General features: G+C 44.4%; 1 protein-coding gene across 4 annotated transcripts in view; it reads left to right on the top strand.

Moving 5' to 3' along the window:
• Positions 1-445: 445 nt before the first annotated feature.
• Positions 446-26,093, top strand: part of PISD (phosphatidylserine decarboxylase) — a 38,389-nt gene continuing 12,741 nt past the window's right edge. Inside the window, exons 1-3 of one of the 4 annotated variants that reach the window (XM_032603129.1) lie at positions 446-536; positions 6,853-6,932; positions 10,612-10,787. In XM_032603129.1, the coding sequence (XP_032459020.1) occupies positions 472-536; positions 6,853-6,932; positions 10,612-10,787 (321 nt within the window). In that variant the 5' untranslated portion in view covers positions 446-471. Of the gene's footprint in view, positions 537-1,199; positions 1,221-6,852; positions 6,933-10,611; positions 10,788-26,093 lie in introns of those variants that run through there. The other 3 variants (XM_032603130.1, XM_032603131.1, XM_032603128.1) reach the window with 3 other exon arrangements.

A 26,093-nucleotide genomic window follows, 5' to 3' on the forward strand; every position in this document is an offset into this window, starting at 1 on the left:
GATGGGAGGTAAGAATGAGACACGATGCATGCTAAGTCATCAGCACAGAGCCTGGCACTTAGGAAGCGCTAAGTCAATGGTAGCTGAGTTGTGGACGCTCTCAGTTTCCCCATCCGTAAAATGAACGATTTAGCTCAGGTGATCCATTCTCGGACCTTGAGTAAATCAGATTTTCCAGGCAGATGCGGAAACGCACGTCAGAAGGAAATAGGAGAACTGGCAACGCTGTGCCCAGGTCCAGGTTTAGCACTGTAAGCACCGCCACCGGCTGCACCTATCCGACCTGGACCATTAGCTGCCGGAAGTGTCAGGCGGAGGGTACCCGGAGCAGCCGGGGGAGGAGCTTAGACAGTTCTGCCCTCACACACTCCGCGTTCTTCATTGGCGCTGTGAGTTCGAGGCTCGTGACGTCACGCGCGTGCGACCAGCGTGTAAAAGGGGGGCGTGTCCCGCCGAGAAGCTGGGGACAAGATGGCGGCGTCCGTGGGGCTGAGTTGTTTGAGGTTGCTGCGCGGGGTCGCGCCGTGGCGGAGCAGGTACAGCTGCTTGGGGACCTGCCGGGGGGTGGCCCGGGCCAAACTGGGGTCTGGAGAGAAGAATCGTTTCTCTGTTGCGGGCTCGCCCTGAGCAGAGCTCGAGTGGAGACGTAGGCACTCACCTTAACCTGGAGCTCTCGAGCAGGTGCGACTGCCGCCGGGTAGGGCGTTCCGCGTCTATCCTAAGCGCTCTCTCCTTGCCCTTTTCACAAGGGACAAAAAACAAAGATATAAACAAAAAGACCCAACCAGTGAAATAGGCTGTGTGCCCGCCACTTACAGCCGAGGCAGGGCTGGACGCCTCTTTCTCAGGGATTCGTGTTGCTGGGAGGGGTGGCGTGATGTGGGAAGAGCACTGGACTGGGAGTCGGGCGGCTTTCGGATTTTTGGTCTTTGAAGCGAGAGGGTTGGACTCGGTTATCTCAAAATCGTCCATGATGGAAATGGGGTCTTAGTTACCCTGGTGACTCCCAACTCTTAGGTTGTTAGAGGGGTCATCTAAATCAGGCTCTTTTTGGAGTTAGCAAAATTGAGGCCATGAGAGAGGAAGGGACTTGCTCAGTTTCACCCGGCCAGTTAGTAGCAGAGCCGGGACCCCTACCCGGATACCTCTCTCTCTTTCAGGCAAGGACCTTTCCCTCAGGCTGCCCACCGTGAGGACATTCATTATTCGAAATAGCTTATGTAAGAACCAGCTTGGGAACATTTGGACTCTCAGAAAATGGATTAAAATGTTGGTAGCTATGACTCAGAGTCTGCTGTTCCGTGTCATTTCAAAGAGCTAAGGTTTGAGAGACACACGGTACTTTTGTGTTTCAGGCAACCTTCATTTTGTCAGCGTTGACCAAAGCTTGCGCTGCAATTTTGGGAAGTAAGGACACTGGTTTCGGACTGAAAGGGAACAGAAACTGTCATTGCCCTGAACAGGAAGCTTCACTCTATTATTAACTAAGAAATGGTGTAACTTTCTCAGGAGGGGGCTCTGCAATGTGATGGTAACTGTTAGGACTTGGACAGGAGAGTCTCTGTGGTTTTAATATTGTTACCAGGTGTGCTGTTTATGAGTCAGTAGTGAAATCATCTAAAATGTGTCATAAGTTGGAAAGACTAAAAAATGACCCTCCTAAAATTTTTTCTTTTTTTTTTTTTTTTTTGTTTAACGATGGTGAGGAGGATGTACTTCACTCATTATCATTTAAAAAGGGAAAGGGAAAAAGAGTCATGACTTTAGTACCAGTGTAGGTAGATAAGACTGGATTTAGGTGCAATTTAAGGAGGGTGAGGATTTGGGTACAATAAGAATTCAGTTTTCAAAGGTATTACATATCCAGATGGGAACTATAGATGCAAAAAAACCCCAAAAGAGAACATTTCCATGATTTTTAAGTAAAGCAGTGTCTGTGAGACATATGTTTGAAAACCTCATATTGCAGGGAAGTTTTTCAGTACCTGGGTGATAGGTGACAGGTGAGAGAACCAAAAGAAGGCAATTATGGGTGATAATTTAGGGCCATGTTTCCCAAATTTGTTTGATGAAAAAATGGGGTGGGTGTTTATCAGAAAAAGAGAGTCCCAGGTATATCCCCCAATACTGCCAAATTCAGGTTCGGTAGATATAGGTTGGGGCTCTGGCAGCTGTGTTCTTTACACGTGTCCTGGATGATTCTTAGGTTCAGGCAAGTATGGACATAGTGCCCAAGGAGTGGTTGCTTGTGCAAGACTTTCCTTCAGGAATACTTATGACATTCTTACCACTGCCAACTGCAGTGCCAGGGATCGGGAGGGGGAGGGAGAGCAGGGGAAGAGAGAGGAATTAAAAGATATAGGCCTCATGTTTAAAGAACTTTACAGTTTAGTAGCAGAGCAAGAAAACATTACTAAATAATATGAGATAGAACGTGGAATGAGGCCTTCAAGAGGCCTGCCAGTTCATTTTCAGAACTTTCACAGCTCTAAAAAGCAGGAGAGACACAAGGACTATAGTTAGTGTTACCACCAGGGGTGATGTTAAAAATAATTTAAAACTATGACAGTGTGGACACAAACCATTCAGAGTGGTCACAGACAGTTAATATGGCCATCCCAGTGTGTGCCAGCTGAATATCAACTCTGTTACTTTTAATAATAGTAATATGTAACTAGGTGCCAGGGCCTGGGCTTAAGGTTTTATGTGATTGTCTCATTTATTCCTAATGAGGTAGGTCCTGTTTTTACAGGTGGAGAAACTGAGGCTTAAGATTAGTTAAGAAATGCCTTAAGGTCATACAGCTAATTAGTAAGTGGCAGGATGGAGATTTGAGCCCCACAATCAGACTTGAGTGCTTAATCCTGGGCTTTAATTGCCCTCTTGCAGGAGGCCCACGTGAGTTCACCATGTAGAAGGTACATGTGATTGAACCTAGCCAGCCATTCATTTCTCTGAAGCTTAATCTCACTGCTGAGATTGAGGTCCAGGGGGAAGACAGACAAACCCCTGCATTTGAGGGGTACAGACAGTAAACAAATGAGTGAATATATATAAAATCTGTTCATTTCGGGTAGTGAGAAGTGTTACGAAGAAAAATAAAGGCAGGTAATTAAGGGGTTAGAGAACGCTCCAGAGGGACAACTTTTGGGCTTGTGGTGAGGAGAAACCAACCAGGAGGAAGCATTTGAGCAGAGAACTGAATGAGGAGGGACTGAGCCAGCTGGAGGAGTATGCCCAGCAGAGCAAACAGCAAATGCAGAGGCATGAGTGTGCAAGGAATCGGGGCAGGTGAGTGAGGAGAAGGGAAGCAGCAGGAGGTCTGAGGGTTCAGTGAGGACCACTTACATAGGGTCTCATCTTATTTTCTGTTTTGAAAAGGTCACTCTGGCTGTTCTGTGGTGAATGGGACACAGAAGCCAAGCAGGGAGAACAGGCTAGTGCAGTCCTTCAGTGACAGATCTGGTGGCTCAGGCCAGAGTGAGAGTGGTGTCAGAGAAGTAGGCAGATATGGGCATATTTTGAAGGTAGAGGCTTCATGCCTTGTCACTGGATTGAATGTGGATAGTGAGAAAGAAAGGACTTACAAAAGGAGTCCCTAGGGTTTTGACTTGTGAAGTTGGGTGAATGGTGGTGCCTTTTTTCTGAGATGGTATATTAATTATAGCAGTGTTGCTGTGGTAACAGGTAAACTCCAGCATCTCAGTGATTTAACACAGTAAAAGTGTTGGTCTCAATCATGTAAAGTCCCAGTGGGTGCTCCTGATCTGCAGGACAGCAGTGATTTGAGGACCCATCTCCTGACATCTTTAACACATGGCTTCCAAAGGTCTGCATGTTTGCATCAAACAGGCTGAAACGGGACAGCTTGGAAGCCTGAATGGTTCTTACAGTGGTTAGAACTCAGTTATGTGGCCACACCCTATTGCAAGGGAGGCTGGGAAATGTAGTCTGTTGGGTAGAGGAAGTGGATTTAATAACCATCTGGCTAGTCTCTGCCACAGATGGACAGCTCTGGGGGTGGAGCAGGTTGAACTGGAGTGAGGGAGTGTCAGGAATTCTGTTCTGGACAAACTCAGTTTGAGGTGATTCAGAGTGGGGATGTTGGGTAGCCAGGTGGAAATATGGTCCAGAGGTCTTTGAAGGAGCAGTGAGGGAGTCCTCAGTATCTGGCTATTTAAAGCTGCGGGAGTGGGTGAACATGTCTCAGGGAGAGCACAGACAGAGAAGAGGTCTGAACCCTGGGCACGGCAGCTGTTTGAAGTTAGGGAGAGACTGGAGAGGTAGGAAGATCAGGGTCCCAAAGGCTAAATGTGTTTCAAGAAGGAGAGAGTGAATGAAGTCAAAAGATACAACTTATAAAATACCTAAGTCCTGGGGATGTAATGTGCAGCATGGTGACTACCGTTAACAATACTGTATTGTATATTTAAAAGTTGCTAAGAGAGTAGATCTTTTTCATCACAAGAAAAAAGTTTTTGTAAATATGTATGGTGAGGGATGTTAACTAGACTTATTGTGATCCTTTCACAATATATACAAATAGGGAATAATGTTGTACATCTGAAACTAATACAATGTTACATGTCAATTATACATCAGTGGGGAAAAAAAAAAAGGAGGAAGGGCTCACCAGTGGCAGATGCTGCTGAGAAGTCACATAACACGAGGTCCAAGAAATATGTGTTGGGGTTGACAATGTGGAAGTTGGTGACCTTGACAAGAGATGACGTGGTGGGAACAAAAGCCTGGTTGAGTGGGATGAAGACGGGGGGGGGGGGGGGGGGGGGGGGGGGGGGGGGGGGGGGGGGGGGGGGGGGGGGGTGCGGGGTAGGAAGTGATGACAGGGAACATTGCTCTTTTAAAGAGCCTGCAGTGGGGTGGACAGTGTTTCTGTAAGATTGGAGAAAGTACAACATTTATATGAGGATAGGAATGCAACTGGGGCGTTTGCCAGGCACTTGTTCCAGGAGCTGGGGCTACAGCAGTGGACAAGAGACTAAGACTCTGTTCTCAGGAAGATCTGTATGCAAACCAGCCACCTGAGTGCCGTGCATTGGGTTACAGTGGATAAATGATTATCTCCCACTTGTACTTCCCCCAGCCCACACCCCCTTCCCCACAAAAAAAGCCTTTTTCAACAGTCTGCAAACGTTCTTTCAGTTAGGGGGTTCAGCAGCAATTCTGGAACACACAATATAGCAGTGTGCACAACACAACAATACAGCCTTTAGTCAGATTTTACACTTCTTGTTCTTATTCCATTTGGAAAGCAGGGTTTTAGGCGCTTAGCTTTTGCAGTGGGAGTGCCCAGTCTAAGAGGTGAGCATTGTTCACTGCTGAAAGAACATTCAGGTACTGCAACACACCCTCCTTTGTGTTAATAACTGTCCATCCACCTGGCCTCTGAGGGGGTGGTGATTGTCATGGTCCCAGGCTTGTTCTCCATACAGACCTTGCTTGCCTGTAGGAGAATCAGAGTCGTCATGTTACCACCATGCTGTGAGAGTGTTGTTAAGTCAAGGAAATTTCATGTGAAAAAACGAAGTTGTTTAAATCTGATAAAATCTACAGGATGTCTGTGTGAGACATAACTACTGACTATCCATGAATGTCAATATCATTGTATGAAAGTCATAAATGCAGTTCTGTTCTCCACAAAAATAGCAGTTTAGACATTTATAGAGTAAATTTCTGCTTCTCTCATAAAGGGCTTCAAGGGAAAAAAAAAACACTGACAAGGACATAGTTTCTTTACTTTAGATTTCAGGCCAATATTTGGGGGAACTTAAGTGCTATCTGAATTGAAGGTGGGGTGTTTGCTTTTTGATTAAGGAGAGAGCCAGTTCGCTAAAAATTCATTCATGCTTTCCTTGCTGGTCAAGTCACTTATTGCCACTGGGTATATGTCCAGTTTCCCTGGGTGAAGAGGAAACAAAGAAGAGAAAGAATCGGAAATAATATTTTCTTAGAGCTTGAAGCCATGAAAGTAGTCATTTTTTTCTCAGAATGCCTGAAAACCCTATTCACTCTTTGAAAGTAGCTTTTGTGGCAAAGTAGCCACAAATATTAATTTAAAAATTCCAAACCAGTTGAGCCTTCCAAACTCAAAGTAGATTAGAATAGTTCAGCCTGGTTTGTGTCATTTCTTTTCCAGGGCAAACATTTAAAGTTTAAAATTTTAGGGAATTCACTGGTGGTCCAGTGGTTAGTAGGACTCCACACTTCCCGCTGCAGGTGCCATGGGTTCGATCCTGCAAGCTGCGGCGCACCAAAAAAAAAAAAAAAAAAAAAAAACAGTTTAAAATTTCAACCACTTTATTAGGTTCTTTAATGAGTAGGGGTTAGAGGCTACAAGGCTGTGTATAGCTCTTTGTTTGTGGTGAAGAAACGTATGGCTTTGTGTAAGTGCCGGGTTTACTTCTTATTGTGCTCTTATACTTAATTAAGAAAAGAGCAGCTTTGTGTGTGAAAAAATTTTAGACTTACAGAGAAGTTATAAAAATAGTACAGAGTATTCCCAAATACATTGTCCTCTGATTCCCCAAATACCAACTATATTTGCTTTATCATTCTCTCTCCCTTCCTCTCCCTTTTTTTCTCTTTGTGAGTGTGTGTTTGTATATATTTTTTTCTGAAACACTTGATGCCCCTTTACCTTTAAATATTTGAGCCCTTTTTGTATAAGGACGTTTTCTTACGAAAACCACAGTACGATGGTCAAAGCCAGGAAATTAACACAGACACAATACTGTTATTGAATCTATAGACTATATTCAAATTTTAGAAGTTGATCCACTAATTTATTTTTAATTAAAAAAAATTTAATGCTTCATTTTTGCTTGATTGTAGGCGCCATCACTGTGAAGACATTGCCCTGAGCCATTTCCTTCAGTCCTTAAGGAAGCTGCCTCTCAGAACCTTTTCCACAAGTAAGTAGCAATTAGAGCCAATGCTGGCCTCTCTGCTTCAGTTTGTCAGTAAATTGGGGTAAACACAGCACGTATTTCATAGGGTTGTTGTTAGAATCAGATGGAATTGTGCCTGCAAAGTGCTTAGAGTACCGGCATGTAGGTACCACTGAAGCATTAGCTGCTGTTATCTGATTGTTTTTACTGGCTGTGTAGTATTCCGTCGCATGACTGTACTGTTTGGTGTTGGACATTTAAGTTGCTCCTAGTCTTTTCCTATTACAGACAGTTCTGTACTAACATTTTTTTGTGCATCCTCAGGATAAATTTGTAGACTTAGAATTACTGGATCAAAAGGTTTATGTATTTTATAATTTGGTATTTAAGCCAAATTACTCTTCAGAGAAGGTTGTCCCAGTTTACACTCCTCTGAGCAGGATGTGCTCATGAGTACATCAGTTCCCCACACCCTCATCAGCACTGGATTATGAACTTTTTGGATCTTGTAAGCAGCTATTTGAACCTGTACAAAAATGTATATTGTCTTTATTAACTAAAAATCCTTTTTATTCTATCATACTGGAGGCTATTTTTGACTGTCCAGTAATCATACCTTGGGAATAAAATGAGATGGTTAATGAGAATAAAAACAAAAGGCTTATTAAGGTAGTTAATAGGGGCACATCTGGGTGTTACTTATTTAATTAGGACTTGCAGGCTGGAACACATAGGAATCACTTGAAGGGTTCAGGGGAAGCCTCAGAAATCAAGCCAGAATCTTGGATCTGCAGAAAAGCTGTGCTTTTTTAAAGTGACAAATGCAGCAGAGAGGCGGTCAGGAGTGGAGGGCACCCTGTGCTTAGTACTTCCTGTTGGAGGAGTAAAGTAAGCCTGTGGAAGGTAAGAGAAAGACCTATAGTTGAAGAAAGGTCCAGTGTAGCAGAAGCATGCAGGAGAGTGTGACCAGTCAGCCTAGGGTGCTGGTTCAGTGCAGGTAGGGAGTGTACAACAGTTCTCTCATCACCAAATATTTCAGAAAGAGGAAAAAAAAATGTTTCTTGCTTTTTGACAAGATTTTCTGGTCAGAGGTAGAATATTTAGTTGTTAAGTAGTAAGGGTTCATTAGGAGTAATCAGAAAATGGAGGAGATTAATGACATCTATACTTGTTCATTTAAAAAAAAGAAACAGGGCTTCCCTGGTGGCACAGTGGTTGAGAGTCCGCCTGCCAATGCAGGGGACACGGGTTCGTGCCCTGGTCCGGGAAGATCCCACATGCCGCGGAGTGGCTGGGCCCGTGAGCCATGGCTGCTGAGCCTGCGCGTCCGGAGCCTGTGCTCCGCAACGGGAGAGGCCACAACAGTGAGAGGCCCGTGTACCGCAAAAAAAAATTAAAAAATAAAAAAATAAAAATAAAAAAAGAAACAGCAGGAAATTCCCTGACGGTCCAGTGGTCAGGACTCCACGCTCTCACTGCTGAGGACCCAGGTTCAATCCCTGGTTGGGGAACTAAAATCCCACAAGCCTCTTGGCACGGCCAAAAAAAAGAAAGAAAAAGAAACAGCAACAACCAAAAGGTGGTGGAGGGACAGGGACAAATGGGCAGGATGATTTCCTTCCATTGGAAGCCAAGGACAGGATGAAGGTTTTGTGCAGGCTACTGAGAAGTCAGCTCTTGAGATTTTGTTTTAACAATAACTTTATTGAGATACAGTTTTCATACCGTAAAGTTCACCCTTTTAAGTACGCAATTCAGTGGGTTTTTTTTATACTTACAGAGTTGTACAACCATTAGCACTACCTAATTTTAGAATATTTTCATTCCCTCCTCACCCCCCCACAGTAGTAGCACTTGATCCATTAAACTGTCACTCCCCATTTCTCCCTACTCCTAGTCCCTGGCACCCACTAACCTACTTTATGTCTCTCTAGTATGTTTCCTATACCAGACACTTCATATAAGTGGAATCATACAATATGCAGCCTTTTGTGGCTGACTTCTTTTACATAATGTATTCAAGGTTCATGTGTAGCATGTGTCAATACTTCATTCCTTTTTTCCTTTTTTATTAATATTCCATTGTATTGATATACCACTTTTTTATTCGTCAGTTGATAGACATTTAGGTTATTTTCACTTTTTGGCTATTATGAATAATGCTGCTGTGGAGCATGCATGACAAATTTTTGTGTAGATGTATGTTTCACTTCCCTAAGAGCTGAATTGCTAGGTCATGTGGTAATTTTATGTTTAACATTTTGAAGAACTGAAGCCCCATTTTACAATCCCATCAGCAGTGTATGCGTGTTCCAGTTTCTCCACATCCTTACCAACAATTATCTGTCTTTTTGATAAAACCATCCTAGTGGGTGTGAAGTTGTATCTCACCGTGGTTTTGATTTGCATTTCCCTGATTACTAATGATGTATTGGTTTGCTAGGGCTACTGGAACAGAGTACCACAAACTGAGTGGCTTAAACGGTAGAAATTTATTCTCCCATAGTTCTGGAGACTAGAGGTCCAAGATCAAGGTGTCATAGGGCTGCTTCCTTCTGAGGGGTGTGAGGGAGAGCCTCTTGTCTAGCTTCTGAAGGATTGCTGGCAATATTTGGCTTTTTTGGCTTGTATTATAGAAGCATCACCCCGATCCCTGCCTTCGTCTTCAGATAGCATTCTCCCTGTGTGCGTGTCTGTCTCCAAATTTTCTCTTTTTATTTTTTAATTTATTTTTTAAAAATTTATTTACTTGTTTTCTGGCTGCATCGGGTCTTAGTTGCAGCATGCAGGATCCTTCATTGCGGCGCATGGGCTCTTCGCTTTGTTGCTGTGCGTGCACAGGCTCCTCTCTAGTTGTGGCGCGCGGGCTCAGTAGTTGTGATGCGTGGGCTTAGTTGCCCAACCAGGGATCAAACTGGTGTCCCCTGCATTGTAAGACAGATTCTTATCCACTGGACTACCAGGGAAGTCCCAAAATTTTCTCTTTTTATAAGCACACTAGTCATATTGGATTAGGGCCCACTGTGCTGACCTTATTTTAACTTGATTACCTCTGTAGAGACCTTTTATCTAAGGTCACATTCTGAGGTGCTAAGGGTTAGGACTTAAGCATATGAATTTTAGGGGGACATAATTCAACCATAACAGATGTTGAGCATCTTTACATGTGCTTACTGGCCACTCATATATCTTCTTTGGAGAAATATCTATTCAAATTCTTAGTACGTTTTAAAATTGGACTATTTATCTTTTATCGTTGAATTGTAAGAGCTTACGAGATTTTGCATTTGGGAGAATACTACTGTCCAGTCAGAACTGGGCCTGGATCGTAAAAGTAAAATCAGAGAGCCTGCGTGAGAAATGGTACCTGTCCCAGTCCTGGCCCTGTTGGTATCCAGCGGGGCAACCTGGATTCATTTCTTGACCTCTTTGCAATTCAATGCTTTCATCTTAAATTCTGTAATTATGGTGGCATTTGGGGTGCACTGTAGTGTCACAGGAAAGAAGTTTGTACCTTACTAGATAGAATTTGGAGGCAGCAGCGTCTTTGCAGTGACCCAGGGCTGCACCTCCCTGTCAGATCCCTTCCGGGTCCAGTCAGCTTTGCTGAGGGCTTTTCCCAGCCCTCCTGTTGGTGCTGTGTTTGCGTGACTCATACCCGTCCCTTTTCCCAGGCTCAAAATTTTCCTGCTTTTTGTTACAGATGCCAGAAAAGTCCACACTGCCCCTGCCCGAACCTTGTCCCTGCTGCGCCCCCTGCTCTTTTTGGTCGTGACGGGTGGCGGGTATGCAGGTTACCGGCAGTATGAGAAGTACCAGGAGCGAGAATGGGAGAAGCTGGGCTTGGAGATCCCGCGCAAACTTGCTGGTCACTGGGAGGTAGGAACAGGATGGAACCACCTTGGGTTCTCATGGAGCACAACTGCCTGTCACTTTGTAAATTGCTCCAAAGTTAAACTGTTTGAAAAAGTGAAATGTGCTTTCTTGGAGCTCACATCTCCAGTGGTTTTGGGGCTATTACAGAAGTTATACCTTGGGCATCATGTCCGGCTTCCCTCTGTCTCCAGATCCACCCCTGGTCTCCCCAGGGCCTCAGAGTGGAAATTTCCTGCTGTTGAAATATTCAGAGCTTGTGCCTTATACTCAGGCTGGCATCCTGACAGTTCATGCCTTCACAAGTCTGAGGATGAGCTGGAAGGGTTGGACTTTTGTGATGTGGATAAGTTCTCACCAGAGACCAGACTGAAATCATCAAATTCCTTTATCATTACTGCTCAAAATGCTCTCCTCGCAATTGGGCCATACAGTTGGGGCGGGCTTTGGTGTCGTTGTACCTTGTGTGATACGTAATGAACTGTCTTACTCATCTGTGCTTCCTGAGGCCCAGGATATCTGACTCAGAGCAGACATTCAGTAAATACTGAAATTGAATATAAAGGTGTAAGTTTAAAAATTGCTTTCTTTTTACCCATAATTTAACAAGTGAAATATCTGAAATATCAGTAGACCCTGATAGCTTGGGCAACAGAGGGGGTGAAAGCAGAGATGATGGTATTTGGGATGATGCATTTGGATTTCCCCATGAGCTGCGCCATATCAGTAATCCAGCTCAGCTGCACCCAGAAGCCAGGGTCCCAGTCCTGAAGGCAGGTTCTAACCATGCTCCTAGTAGCTGTGTGGACTTCGACATGTCACTTTCCAAGTTTTCTGTTTTTTGGTTATATATTACAGAGTCCTTTTTTACAGAATTGTATAGTATGTGAGTCATACTTTTAAGTATGCTGACACTGTTTCCCATAACATTGGTTGTTTCCTCTGTAAACATATCCTTCTCCTTCAAACTAGTAAAGTACTTGTTAAGACTGATTCATGACCCCACTCCAGTGTTAAACCCACGCTGGCTTCGCTCTGACCCCAGGCATCTGTCAGGCTGACCCACCTGGTGACATGCCCACCTGCTTTCAGGAAATTCCCACTCATTTCAAAGGTATCCCAAGAGAATCTACATTTGGAAGAAATTTGCTACTTCCTCATTCATAAAAGACTAATGTCAGTAGTTTTCCATAGCATCCACTGTTTGTATAATTGGGATTACTGCCATATATGAGTCAATACCTGAAAAACGATTATTTGTAAAGAGGACAGAGTTGATTAGCTTCTAAGTTCTAGGCTCTGGACAGTGACAGGACACAGGAGCAGAGTGGCCTAGTACAGTGAGAGGTCTGAAGCCCCTGTTGGTAAAGAACTGGGCTTAAGTTAGGTCCTGTTCTTTCGGTGGAATAAGATGGCTCCTGGGTTTGCAAGTTGGGGAACATTTCATTTATGAAGGGGAAATGGTCTGGGCTCAGAGTAGATGCTGTAAGATTTCAGGAGAGGCAGCAGGTTTGGGGGGAGGGCGGGGGGAAGTTCTTGAATGGGCAGATGGGGGCTGGATCTTAGTCCCACCCCCAGCTCTACCTAACCACTGACACCTCATATGAAAAATGACAGAGTACCCCAGTCTGGCTGATCCTCAGAATTGTTTGGGGAGCTTTAATGATATGGACTCTTTGGTCTCAGCTCGCTCTAGAGATTTAGAAACTTTGGGCAAGGCTCAAGATCTTTGTTCTTACAAGGCCCTGCGGGTGATTCTCATGACAAGTCAGATTTAGGAATCATGGGCAGATGAGCTGTAAGGGTCCCTTCAGGGCTCCATTAGTATGTGGCAGGTGAAAATTTCTGGTGGTGATTTTGCTGGAATATAATCCCTTCCTATCCCTGAAGTCAAGTCTGGCATCTCCAGAGCTAAGAAAGAAGACAGATTGGAAGTTACTGCTGAGATGGCCTCTGGGGTCAGTGGCACAGTTGAGGTGACTGGGTGATTTTTTCTTACCGAATAGTGTTTTCTGGGTTTCCAGGAGACAGACATGGGCTGTATAGCCATCCCCACACATGAAGCCTTCCTATTAGCCCCTCTTGGTCAGAGTGCCAGCAGGAAGCCTTTGTCCTTTCCTAGCTTGTGAATTTCTCTTGTTGCAGAGAACCCTCTGGTCTTCCCTCTGTATCAAAACTCTCAAGAGCATGGTTGTAGTACCTTACGTTGAACAGCACCTCGCAGTTTTTCTGAACCCTTTTAGTTACAACAGCTCACTGAGGTAGGAAGGGCAGGTGTTAGAGCCATTTTACAAATGGAAAGACTAGTTGGTGGCAGAATAGGTTCCAGAACAGAGGTCTGTCGATGCCAAATGCCGTACTCTTGGAACAATAAATACCGTGTTGCTCATAGAAGGTGCTCTTAGTATAGGAGCTCGACGGTGGCAGTGAGAGATGGAGGGAGGGCTTGCTGTGTATTTGAGGTACCTCCATTCTCTGGGGCTGACTGTTTAAAATGGGAGGTGAATTTGAGTGGCCTGACTTGAACAGTTGTTGTCTGCGATAATGTGATGAGCATTCACATTATCCACTGCCCCCCCGCCCAGCCCCCAGCACAGCACTCCTGAAGAATTCATGCTCACATCTTTCCTTCATGTAAATAGAATTTCCTCTTTTTGGTAACAGTTTAGAGGAAACCATAACTCCAAAATCTATGCTGCCTCACTCCCTGCAGGCTGTCCTCTGGGCTGGGGTGGGTGCAGCGCTCACATAGGAGCAGTAAGGAGGGAGGGACAGGGTGTCAGGAGACTTGAGATCTGGGCACCAGCAGCTGCGAGGCCTTGGGTGAGTTGTGTCACCTTGGGGCTTCTGTTTTTACACATTTAAGAAAATGTTTCTAAGATTTTTGCCTGATCTAAGATTCATGTTGTTTTTATGGTAGAAAAGAAGAAAAAAAAAGTTCATGCAGGGACTTCCCTGGTGGCAAAGTGGTTAAGAATCCGCCTGCCAATGCAGGGGACACGGGTTTGAGCCCTGGTCCGGGAAAATCCCACATGCCGCGGAGCAACTAAGCCCGTGCGCCACAGCTACTGAGCCTGCACTCTAGAGCCCGCAAGACACAACTACTGAGCCCGCGTGCCACAACTACTGAAGCCTGTGCGCCTAGAGCCTGTGCTCTACAACAAGAGAAGCCACTGCAATGAGAAGCCCGTGCTCCGCAGCAAGAGAAGCCACCACAATGAGAAGCCTGCGCACCGCGACGAAGAGTAGCCCCTGCTCGCCACAACTAGAGAAAGCTTGCGCGCTGCAAAGAAGACCCAATGCAGCAATCAATCAATCAATAAATTTATAAAATTAAAAAAAAAAGTTCATGCAATCTGCTGACTAGAAATGAAACCTATGTGTTTGCTGCTGTGGGATTAAAGGGAATTCTGTAACTAGCAACAAAGTAACCTGTTAAGGAGAGTGGAGTCTCTGGAAGCTTTCAGGAGCATCCAGGTTCCAGTAGCTCCACTCTTTCTCTCTCTATATATATGGCATCACTTTCCCCAATGTGGAAATAGCTTTGTCCTTTATCTACTTATAAAGATGTGTTCATCTACAAAAAATAAGGAAGTGTTGCAAAATATGAAGATGAAAAGAGTTGATGACCTGTAATCCTACAACCCACAGGAAACCAGTTAACATTTTGGTGAACATCACCCTTCTAAGCTTTTGGCTCTGTTTAGGAGTATGTATTGTTAAATTAATTTTTATTTTTAATAAGATAGTTTAAAAATTTAAAATATGATCATGTGAAAATTCAAATAGTAAAGAAGGGATTACATAAAAATGAGCCTTCCACTCTCCACCCCGTCTGCTAATCCCATTCCTGCTCTCCAGAAGCAAGCAAGAGTTCTTCATGTTTTTTTTTTAATTTATTTGTTTATTTTATTTTTGGCTGCGTTGTGTTTTCATTGCTGTGGGCGGTCTTTCTCTAGTTGCAGCAAGCGGGGGCTACTCTTCGTTGTGGTGTGCAGACTTCTCATTGCGGTGGCTTCTCTTGTTGCAGAGCATGGGCTCTAGGCATGTGGGCTTCAGTAGTTACAGCACACAGGCTCGGTAGTTGTGGTTCACGGGCTCTAGAGCGCAGGCTCAGTAGTTGGGGCACATGGGCTTAGTTGCTCCGCAGCATGTGGGATCTTCCCAGACCAGGGCTCGAACGCGTGTCCCCTGCATTGGCAGGCGGATTCTTTTTTTTTTTTTTTTTAACATCTTTATTGGGGTATAATTGCTTTACAATGGTGTGTTAGTTTCTGCTTTATAACAAAGTGAATCAGCTATACATATACATATGCTCCCATGTGTCTTCCCTCTTGCGTCTCCCTCCCTCCCACTCTCCCATCCCACCCCTCCAGGCTGTCCCAAAGCCCCGAGCTAATATCCCTGTTGCCTTGCGGCTGCTTCCCCCTAGCTATCTACCTTACTACGTTGGTTAGTGTGTATATGTCCATGACTCTCTCTCGCCCTGTCAAAAACTCACCCTTCCCCCTCCCCATATCCTCAAGTCCGTTCTCCAGTAGGTCTGCGCCTCTATTCCTGTCTTATCCCTAGGTTCTTCATGACATTTTTTTCCCTTAAATTCCATATATATGTGTTAGCATACGGTATTTGTCTTTTTCTTTCTGACTTACTTCACTCTGTATGACAGACTCTAGGTCTATCCATCTCATTACAAAGAACTCAATTTCATTTCTTTTTAAGGCTGAGTAATATTCCATTGTGTATATGTGCCACATCTTCTTTATCCATTCGTCCGATGATGGGCGCTTAGGTTCTTTCCATCTCCGGGCTATTGTAAATAGAGCTGCAATGAACATTTTGGTACATGACTCTTTTTGAATTTTGGTTTTCTCAGGGTATATGCCCAGTAGTGGGATTGCTGGGTCATATGGTAATTCTATTTGTAGTTTTTTAAGGAACCTCCATACTGTTCTCCATAGTGGCTGAACCAATTCACATTCCCACCAGCAGTGCAAGAGTGTCCCCTTTTCCCACACCCTCTCCAGCATTTATTGTTTCTAGATTTTTTGATGATGGCCATTCTGACTGGTGTGAGATGATATCCTCATTGTAGTTTTGATTTGCATTTCTCTAATGATTAATGATGTTGAGCATTCTTTCATGTGTTTGTTGGCATTCTGTATATCTTCTTTGGAGAAATGTCTGTTTAGGTCTTCTGCCCATTTTTGGATGGGGTTGTTTGTTTTTTTGTTATTGAGCTGCATGAGCTGCTTGTAATTTTGGAGATTAATCCTTTGTCAGTTGCTTCATTTGCAAATGTTTTCTCCCATTCTGAGGGTTGTCTTTTGGTCTTGATTATGGTTTCCTTTGCTGTGCAAAAAGCTTTGAAGTTTCATTAGGTCCCATTTGTTTATTTTTGTTTTTATTTCCATTACTCTAGGAGGTGGGTCAGAAAGGATCTTGCTGTGATTTATGTCATAGAGTGTTCTTCCTATGTTTCCTCTAAGAGTTTGATAGTTTCTGGCCTTACATTTAGGTCTTTAATTCCATTTTGAGCTTATTTTTGTGTATGGTGTTAGGGAGTGATCTAATCTCATACTTTTACATGTACCTGTCCAGTTTTCCCAGCACCATTTATTGAAGAGGCTGTCCTTTCTCCACTGTACATTCCTGCCTCCTTTATCAAAGATAAGGTGTCCATATGTGCGGGGGTTTATCTCTGGGCTTTCTATCCTGTTCCACTGATCTATCTTTCTGTTTTTGTGCCAGTACCATACTGTTTTGATTACTGTTGCTTTGTAGTATAGTCTGAAGTCAGGGAGCCTGATTCCTCCAGCTCCTTTTTTCGTTCTCAAGATTGCTTTGGCTATTCGGGGTCTTTTGTGTTTCCATACAAATTGTGAAATTTTTTGTTCTAGTTCTGTGAAAAATGCCAGTGGTAGTTTGATAGGGATTGCATTGAATCTGTAGATTGCTTTGGGTAGTAGAGTCATTTTCACAATGTTGATTCTTCCCATCCAAGAACATGGTATATCTCTCCATCTATTTGTATCATCTTTAATTTCTTTCATCAGTGTCTTATAATTTTCTGGCAGGCGGATTCTTAACCACTGCGCCACCAGGGAAGACCCAAGCAAGAATTTTTAACATTTCTTGTGTATCTTCCAGAAAGTCTCTTCATACTTACATATTTATTGAAAGTTGATTTAATTTTTTTCCAATTTCATTGAGAAACAGTTGATATATATCACTGTATATATGTTTAAGGTGTACAGCATGATAGCTTGATATATTGTGAAATGATTATCACAGTAGGTTCAGCTAATATCCATCATCTCATATAGATACAATAAAAAGAAAATGAAGAAAAGAAAAAAGGAAAAAAAAAGTTTCTCCTTGTGATGAGAACTCTTAGGACTAACTCTCTTAATTTTCCTGTATGTTAATACAGCAGTGGTAACTATAGTCATCATATTGTACATTACATCCCTAGTACTTATTTCTCTTATATCTGGAAGTTTGTACCTTTTGGCCACCTTCCTCTGATTCCCCGCTCCCCCTCCTCCTCAGTCTGATCTGTTTTTCTGAGTTTGGTGGGATTTTTTGTTCTTTTTTGTTTTGTTCCACATATAAGTGAGATCATATGGTATTTGTCTTTTTCTGTCTGAGTCATTCCACTTAGCATAATGCCTTTAAGGTCCATCCATGTTGTCGCAAATGGTAGAATTTCCTTATTTTTTATGGCTGAATAATACTCCATTGTAAATATATACACCATAACTTCTTTATTCATTCATCACTTGATGGACACTTAAGTTGTTTCCATGTCTTGGCTACTGTAAATAATGCTACTGTGGTGATTTAATTTCTTTTTTTAAAAAAAAATTATTTATTTTTTGCTGCATTGGGTCTTTGTTGCTGAGCGTGGGCTTTCTCTAGTTGCAGAGAGCAGGGACTACTCTTTGTTCTGGTGTGCCGGCTTCTCATTGTGGTGACTTCTCTTGTTGCAGAACACAGGCTTTAGGCACGGGCTTCAGTAGTTGTGGCTCGCGGAGTCTAGAGCACAGACTCAGTAGCTGTGGCGCACAGGATTAGTTGCTCTGCGGCATGTGGGATCTTCCCTGACCAGGGCTCAAACCCATGTCCCCTGCATTGGCAGGTGGATTCTTAACCGTTGTGCCACCAGGGAAGCCCTGATTCAATTTCTAAGTCGACTTTACTGAGGTATTGTTTACATGCAATAAAACCCCTTTTAAGCATATAATTCATTGGTTTTAATAAATATATAGACTTGTGTAATCACGACCACACTGGAGATATAAAATATGTATCCCTTTGCAGTCAGTATCCACCCATGGTTCCAGGCAATCACTGATCTGCTTCCTATCACTATAGATGAGATTTTTCTTTTAAGAAATTTTATTTAAATGGAATGTACTCTGTTTTGTGTGGTTTATTTCGCTGACCATAATGTTGAAATTCATTCCTCTTTATTGCTGAATAGTACTTCATTGGATGGATATGCACAGTTTTTTTTTTAAATTTTACTTATTTTTGGTTGTGTTGGGTCTTCGTTGATGTGCACGGGCTTTCTCTAGTTGCGGTGAGTGGGGGCTACTCTTCGTTGCAATGCGTGGGCTTCTCATTGCGGTGGCTTCTTTTGTTGGGGAGCAAAGGCTCTAGGTGCGCAGGCTTCAGTAGTTGTGGTGCACGGGCTCAGTAGTTGTGGTCGTGTGCTCTAGAGCTTAGGCTCAGTAGCTGTGGCGTACGGGCTTAGTTGCTCCACGGCATGTGGGATCTTCCCGGACCAGTGATGGAACCCATGTTCCCTGCATTGTATTTTTGGCTGCGTTGGGTCTTCATTGCTGCACGTGGACTTTCTCTAGTTGCGGCAGCAGGGGTACTCTTTTGTTGTGGTGCGCAGGCTTCTTGTTGAGGTGGCTTCTCTTGTTGCAGAGCACGGGCTCTAGGTGCACGGGCTTCATTAGTTGTGGCACATGGGCTCAGCAGTTGTGGCTCATGAGCTCTAGAACACAGGCTCAGTAGTTGTGGCATATGGTCTTAGTTGCTCTGCGGCATGTGGGATCTTCCCAGACCAGGGCTCGAACCCGTGTTGCCTGCATTGGCAGGCAGATTCTTAACCACTACGCCACCAGTGAAGCCCCATCATACTGTTTTGCAACCATTACCACTATCCGTTCCTAGAACTTTTTCATCATCTCAAACAGAAGCTTTGTACCTTTTAAATAATATTCCCTAGTCTACCTCCTACCCAACCCCCTTAAGCACTGTTCTACTCTGTCTCTGGGAAGACTTTTCTAGGTACTTCATATTAGTGGAATCATACATTTGTCTCTTGGTGTCTGGCTTATTATTTCACTTACCAGATTTTCAAGATTCATCCATGTTTATAGCATGTTTCAGAGTTTCTTTCCTTTTTAAGGCCGAATAGTATTCCATTTTATGGATGGAACATGTTTTGTTTATCATCTATTGATAGATAGTGGTTTGTTTCCACTTTGGCTGTTGGAATAGTGCTTCTGTGAGCATTGGTGTACAAAGTATCTGCTTGAGTCTTTGCTTTCAGTTCTTTTGGGTGTATAACTAGGAGTGGAGTTTCTGGATCATATGGTCAATCTATGTTTAACTTTTTGAGGAACTGCCAAACTTTTCCACAGTGGCTGTACCATTTTATATTCCAATTCGCATTGTATGAGGATTCCACTTTCTCCACATCCTCACCAACACCTTTTTAAAAAAAATTTTTTGAATTTTATTTATTTTTTTATATAGCAGGTTCTTATTAGTCATCAATTTTATACACATCAGTGTATACATGTCAATCCCAATCGCCCAATTCATCACACCACCATCCCCACCCCCACCCCCACCCCACCGCTTTCCCCCCTTGGTGTCCATATGTTTGTTCTCTACATCTGTGTCTCAACTTTTGCTCTGCAAACCGGTTCATCTGTACCATTTTTCTAGGTTCCACATACATGCATTAATATACGATATTTGTTTTTCTCTTTCTGACTTACTTCACTCTGTACGACAGTCTCTAGATCCATCCACGTCTCAACAAATGACCCAATTTCATTCCTTTTTATGGCTGAGTAATATTCCATTGTATGTATGTACCACATCTTCTTTATCCATTCGTCTGTCAATGGGCATTTAGGTTGCTTTCATGACCTAGCTGTTGTAAATAGTGTTGCAATGAACATTGGGGTGCATGTGTCTTTTTGAATTATGGTTTTCTCTGGGTATATGCCCAAGAGTGGGATTGCTGGGTCATATGGTAATTCTATTTTTAGTTTTTTAAGGAACCTCCATACTGTTCTCCATAGTGGCTGTATCAGTTTACATTCCCACCAACAGTGCAAGAGGGTTCCCTTTTCTCCACACCCTCTCCAGCATTTGTTGTTTGTAGATTTTCTGATGATGCCCATTCTAACTTGTGTGAAGTGATACCTCATTGTAATTTTTTTTTTTTTTTTTTTTTGCGATATGCGGGCCTCTCACTGTTGTGGCCTCTCCCGTTGCGGAGCACAGGCTCCGGACGCACAGGCTCAGCGGCCATGGCTCACGGGCCCAGCCGCTCCACGGCATGTGGGATCCTCCTGGACCAGGGCACGAACCCGTGTCCCCTGCATTGGCAGGCGGACTCCCAACCACTGCGCCACCAGGGAAGCCCCTCATTGTAATTTTTGATTTTCATTTCTCTGATAATTAGTGATGTTGAGCAGGTTTTCATGTGCTTCTTGGCCATCTGTATGTCTTCTTTGGAGAAATGTCTATTTAGGTCTTCTGCCCATTTTGGGGTTGGGTTGTTTGTTTTTTTAATATTGAGCTGCATGAGCTGTTTATATATTTTGGAGATTAATCCTTTGTCCGTTGATTCAGTTTGCAAATATTTCTCCCATTCTGAGGGTTGTCTTTTCGTCTTGTTTATAGTTTCCTTTGCTGTGCAAAAGCTTTTAAGTTTCATTAGGTCCCACTTGTTTATTTTTGTTTTTATTTCCATTACTCTAGGAGGTGGATCAAAAAAGATCTTGCTGTGATTTATGTCAGAGTGTTCTTCCTATGTTTTCCTCTAAGAGTTTTATAGTGTCTGGTCTTACATTTAGGTCTCTAATCCACCTTTTAATTTTTTTATAATAGCCATCCTAATGGGTGTGAAATTGTATCTCATTGAGGTTTGGATTTTCATTTCCTAATGACTAGTGATGTTGAGCATCCTTTCACTTGCTTATTGGCTATTTATATATCTTTGGAGAAACGTCTATTCAAGCCCTTTGTCCATTTAAAAAAATATATATTTATTTATTTATTTATTTATGGCTGCGTTGGGTCTTCGTTGCTGCACGCGGGCTTTCTCTAGTTGTGGCAAGCGGGGGCTACTCTTTGTTGTGGTGCGCGAGCTTCTCATACAGTGGCTTCTCTTGCTGCAGAGCATGGGCTCAAGAGCGCAGGTTCAGTAGTTGTGGTGCATGGGCTTTGTTGCTCTGTGGTACGTGAGATCTTCCCAGACCAGGGCTTGAACCCATGTCCCCTGTATTGGCAGGTGGATTCTTAACCACTGCACCACCAGGGAAGTCCCCCTTTGTCCATTTTTGAATTGTGTGGTTTTTCGTTGCTGAGTTGCAGGAGTTCTTTATTTTTCTGGATACTAGACCCTTATCTGGTATATGTATTTGCAAACATTTTTCTCCTATTCTGTGGCTTATCTTTTTTTTTTTTTTTTTTTTTTTTTTTTTTTGCGGTACGCGGGCCTCTCACTGCTGCGGCCTTGCGGAGCACAGGCTCCAGACGCGCAGGCTCAGCGGCCATGGCTCACGGGCCCAGCCGCTCCGCGGCATGGGGGATCTTCCCGGACCGGGGCAGGAACCCGCGTCCCCTGCATCGGCAGGCGGACTCCCAACCACTGCGCCACCAGGGAAACCCTATGGCTTATCTTTTTACTCTCTTGATCATATCTTTTGATGAGGTCCAATTTATCTATTTATACTTTTATTTCCTGTGTTTCTGGTGTCATATCTAAGAAATCATTTCTGAATCCAGTGTCATGAAGATTTTCTCCTGTTTTCCTCTAAGAATTTTATAGTTTTAAGTCTTATGTTTAGGTCTTTGATCCATTTTGAGTTGTTTTTTTATATCTTGTAAGGTTAAGTATCTGACTTCATTCATGGGGATGTGCAGTTTTCCCAGCACATTCCCATTGAATGGTCTTGGCCCCCTTCTGGAAGTCAGTCTCATTCTCTTGTAAATGACAGAGGTGATGTAACGCTCTGACAGAATGTTGGAGAACTGGGAGGACAGTCATGATTCCCATCCCTTCTCACCTGACGACTTGTTGCATAATCACGGGCTTTATTTTTCACTTGATGTCTGTCTGTTTTTTTAAATGGATATACAGTTGACCCTTGAACAATGCGGGTGTTAGCGGCACTGACTCCCCTCCCCCCAGCGACTGAAAATATGCATATAACTTTACAGGCCACTCTCGGTATGCGTGGCTTCACATCCTCCAATTACGTAGTACTGTAGTACGTATTTATTGAAAAAAGTCTGCTTATAAGTGGACCTGCGCATTCAAACCTGTGTTGTTCAGGGATCAACTACTCCTGTTTTGTATCTTGCCTTTTTTACCTTATACATATTGCTACATATGATGATTTTGCAAGACTTCATGTAACTACATACGTTAAGTGGCTCTGCTACCATAGTGGATTCTGGTGCCCTGGTGGTTTTTACCATCGTGATTAACGTTGTAGAGCACATCTTTGCACGTAGGCCTTTTCCTCAGGCTGAATGCCTCAGTGTAGAATTGCTGTCTGAAGGGGTCTGGGCACCTGCACGATTTTTGCTACATGTTTGCCGTCTAAAACTATTGTACCCGTTTGTAATAGGCATTGTTGGGTATATGAACCACACTGGGTGTTACTGAAACAGTTGTCATAGATGAACACCATTCCTCTCTTCTTGAATTTGCTGCTTCATTCAACAGATCTTTGAGCTCCTTCCATATGCCAGGCCCTGTTGAGATGCTGGGGATCCACTGGTAGAGCTAGAGCTCCCGTCCTCAGAGAGCTTCCCTTATTAGGGGCTGAGATAGCTGAGAAACAGATGGACACATGGACATGTCTAGTGGTTGAAAGGCCGTGGAGAGAACATAGGTAAAGGGCACAGTGTCTCAGGCTGGGGCAGAGCTGGGCTGGGACCAAGGCAGTCAGGGAAGGAAGGAAGGCCCCGCTTAGTGCCATGTGGGCTGAGGGGGCATCTGAGGGGCCGGGAGAGTGGTCCAGGTAGAGGCTTGAGATGGATAGAGAACACTTGTCTCTGTTTAGGGAGAACAAAGAGCCCCTGTGGCTGGAGGCACAGAAGGCAGGAAGGTAGGAGGGCAGGAGGACCCGTGGCGCCAGCTCAGCCTGTCCTCTGAGTGAGTGCTGAGTAATCTGGGTTCTGATCCAGTCGTCCTGGCTGCTATGGAGACAGATTAGGGGACCTGTTGGGAGGCTCTGACAGGATCCCAGCAAGAGAAGGTGGTGGCCTGGATCAGAGTGGGGAGCAGTGGAGTTGGGGCAGGGGGAGGCACTCGATTCTGGTATTTTTTTTTATTGATGTATAGTTGATGTAAGTTACAGGTGTGCAATATAGAGATTCATAATTTTTAAAGGTTAAACTCCTTTTAAGGTTATTATAAACCAGTGGCTGTATTCCCTATGTTGTACAGTATATTCTTGCAACTTATTTAATTCATTAATTTATTTATTTTTGGCTGCGTTCGGTCTTCGTTGCTGTGTGCGGGCTTTCTCTAGTTGCGGCGAGCGGGGACTACTCTTCATTGCCCTGCGCGGGCTTCTCATTCTTCTCATTGCGGTGGCTTCTCTTGTGGCGGAGCATGGTCTCTAGGCATGTGGGCTTCAGTAGTTGTGGCACGCAGGCTTAGTAGTTGTGGCTCTTGGGCTCTAGAGTGCAGGTTCAGTAGTTGTGGCACACAGGCTTAGTTGCTCCGTGGCATGTGGGATCTTCCCGGACCGGGGCTCGAACCCGTGTCTCCTGCATTGGGCAGGCAGATTCATAACCATTGCGCCACCAGGGAAGTCCTTGTAACTTATTTTATACCTAATAGTTTGTACCTCTTACTCTCCTATCCCAATATTCCTCCCCACCCCCACCCCCCCTGCCACTGGTAACCACTAGTTCTCTATATCTGTGAGTTTGCTGCTTTTTTGTTATATTCACTAGTTTTCTGTATTTTTTAGATTCCACATTCGATTCTGGGTATGTTTTGAGGGGAGAATGGACAGGATGCACTAATGGATTGCATGCGGGGGGAGAGAGAAATTGAAAATGACTCGTGAGTTTTGACTTGAGTGGATGGAGGGGTAGAGTAGCTCTTTACTGAGAGCAGTGGAGGAAATAGGGAACATCAAGAATCATACCTTAATACAGGGCTTCCCTGGTGGCGCAGTGGTTGAGAGTCCGCCTGCCGATGCAGGGGACATGGGTTCATGCCCCAGTCCGGGAAGATCCCACATGCCGCGGAGCGGCTGGGCCCGTGAGCCATGGCCGCTGAGCCTGCGCGTCCGGAGCCTGTGCTCCGCAAGGGGAGAGGCCACAACGGTGAGAGGCCCGCGTACCGCAAAAAAAAAAAAAAAAAAAAAAAAAAAAAGAATCATACCTTAATACAGTTTGTAATTTGCTTTTCTTTAAATGTGAGTCCACTTCAACATTTTCATGTGTTTATTCTCTGTCTATACTGGCTCAGAGTATTTGTAAGTTTAACGTTTAGTCTGAATAGCACGGAACAAGGAATCCACCACATTCCTCTGGCTCTGGTCAGACCAGGAGAACGCCCTGCCCTTAGAACTGGAGCCTCGAGCAGGCCGAGTGCCGCGTATGAAGGAGGGGACGCTTCCACGAGTTTCTTTTCAGGAACTCATGGTGTCCTTCCTGAAAAAGGTCAGGGTTTGGGGTCAAAGAGCCCGGCTACCTTATTTGGGCTACCTGGGCCTGGCGTTTGGCCTCAGTGGGGAGGGTGGTCGCCACCAGGCCTCTCTGGAGAACTGGCTTCAAGGGAGCAACACTGACCGGAGCTGGAAGGCCACCGCCTGTGCCCGAGCATCGCAGTCTGCGTTTGTGCGGCAGCTGTGATGTCAGATATGCTGTCCTTTTTGTCCCTATAAGTCAAAGGGGGGAACAGACCTTCATAAGTGCTTCTTACCAAGAGGGGTGGAAGGTGTGTAGCGTCTGTAAGCCCAGGTCACCAGGTGACCTGGATGGCAGGTGTGTATGGGGGGAGTGCCCAGGTGTGCCGCCCCCCTCCCGCCGGGGTTTCCTGTTCCATGAAGGGTGGCATCTGGTGGCAGATTTCTCTTGGTCTCTGGTGCTTCTGAGGAGTCCTTTTTGCCTTCATGGGTCTTGAGGACAGAGGTGCAGGCGGTGGGGAAGCTGGCCTGAAAGAAAGGGGGGCCCTTTGGGGAAGAAGCCATCCACGTGTCCCTCCTCCTGCAAACCAAGGAGCTGACTCTGCAGAGATGGGGCCCTAGGCTGCAGAGTGGGCTGTGGTCATCGGAGGGCTGCTGCCTGGACAGGAGGGAGGGGTTCAGCTCGGAACTGCCCCACCCGCCTCATGAAGCAGCAGTGGTGGGCATGATGCCGCCTCAGGGCCAGAGAGGCGCCGTGTGCTGAGTGTGGTCTTGAGTTTTTCTCCCTAGTAGTAGAATTTAGAGGTTTTTCTGTGGCTTAAAGCAAAGTCTTCCAGTATTTTATTGTGAACACTTTTGAACAGAGTAGAAAAGTTGAGAGAATTGTTACCCACACACACTGCTTGAGTGACCAGTTATTAATGTTTCCTCGTATCTGCTTTGTCTCTGTGCATATGTACAGACTCTCCTCTGAGCCACTGAAAGTACATAGCAGACATTATGAAACTTCACCCCTAAACACTTCAGTCCACATCTGAGCACATCTGGTTTGTTGTCATCTCGTCTGGCCATGGGGTGCGTTAGCACTGCTTCCTTGTTTCTGCCCTCAGTTTAGTATTTTTAAAATGTGAGGTGTGACGTTCCAGTTCTGAAAAGGAATAAAGCCAGATCAGCCTGTCAGGTCTCCCACGTCGCTCACCGCTACCCCGTTGATCTGCACTTGGCATTTCCTTCGCTCCACGAGTCCATGACCCTGGACAGTGTAGAACATGTTTTGCATGTTTTTAAACTTCCTGTAATTGTTATAGCTTTATTGTTCCCCCCTGTGAACAGGCTGCTGTTAAATGAGAATGACGTAGGTGTAAATAAATACCTGGTCCTATGCTGGCAGGGGGTG

Source organism: Phocoena sinus, chromosome 14 (assembly GCF_008692025.1).
Source record: "Phocoena sinus isolate mPhoSin1 chromosome 14, mPhoSin1.pri, whole genome shotgun sequence".
In the NCBI taxonomy this organism is placed as follows: Eukaryota; Metazoa; Chordata; class Mammalia; order Artiodactyla; family Phocoenidae; genus Phocoena; species Phocoena sinus.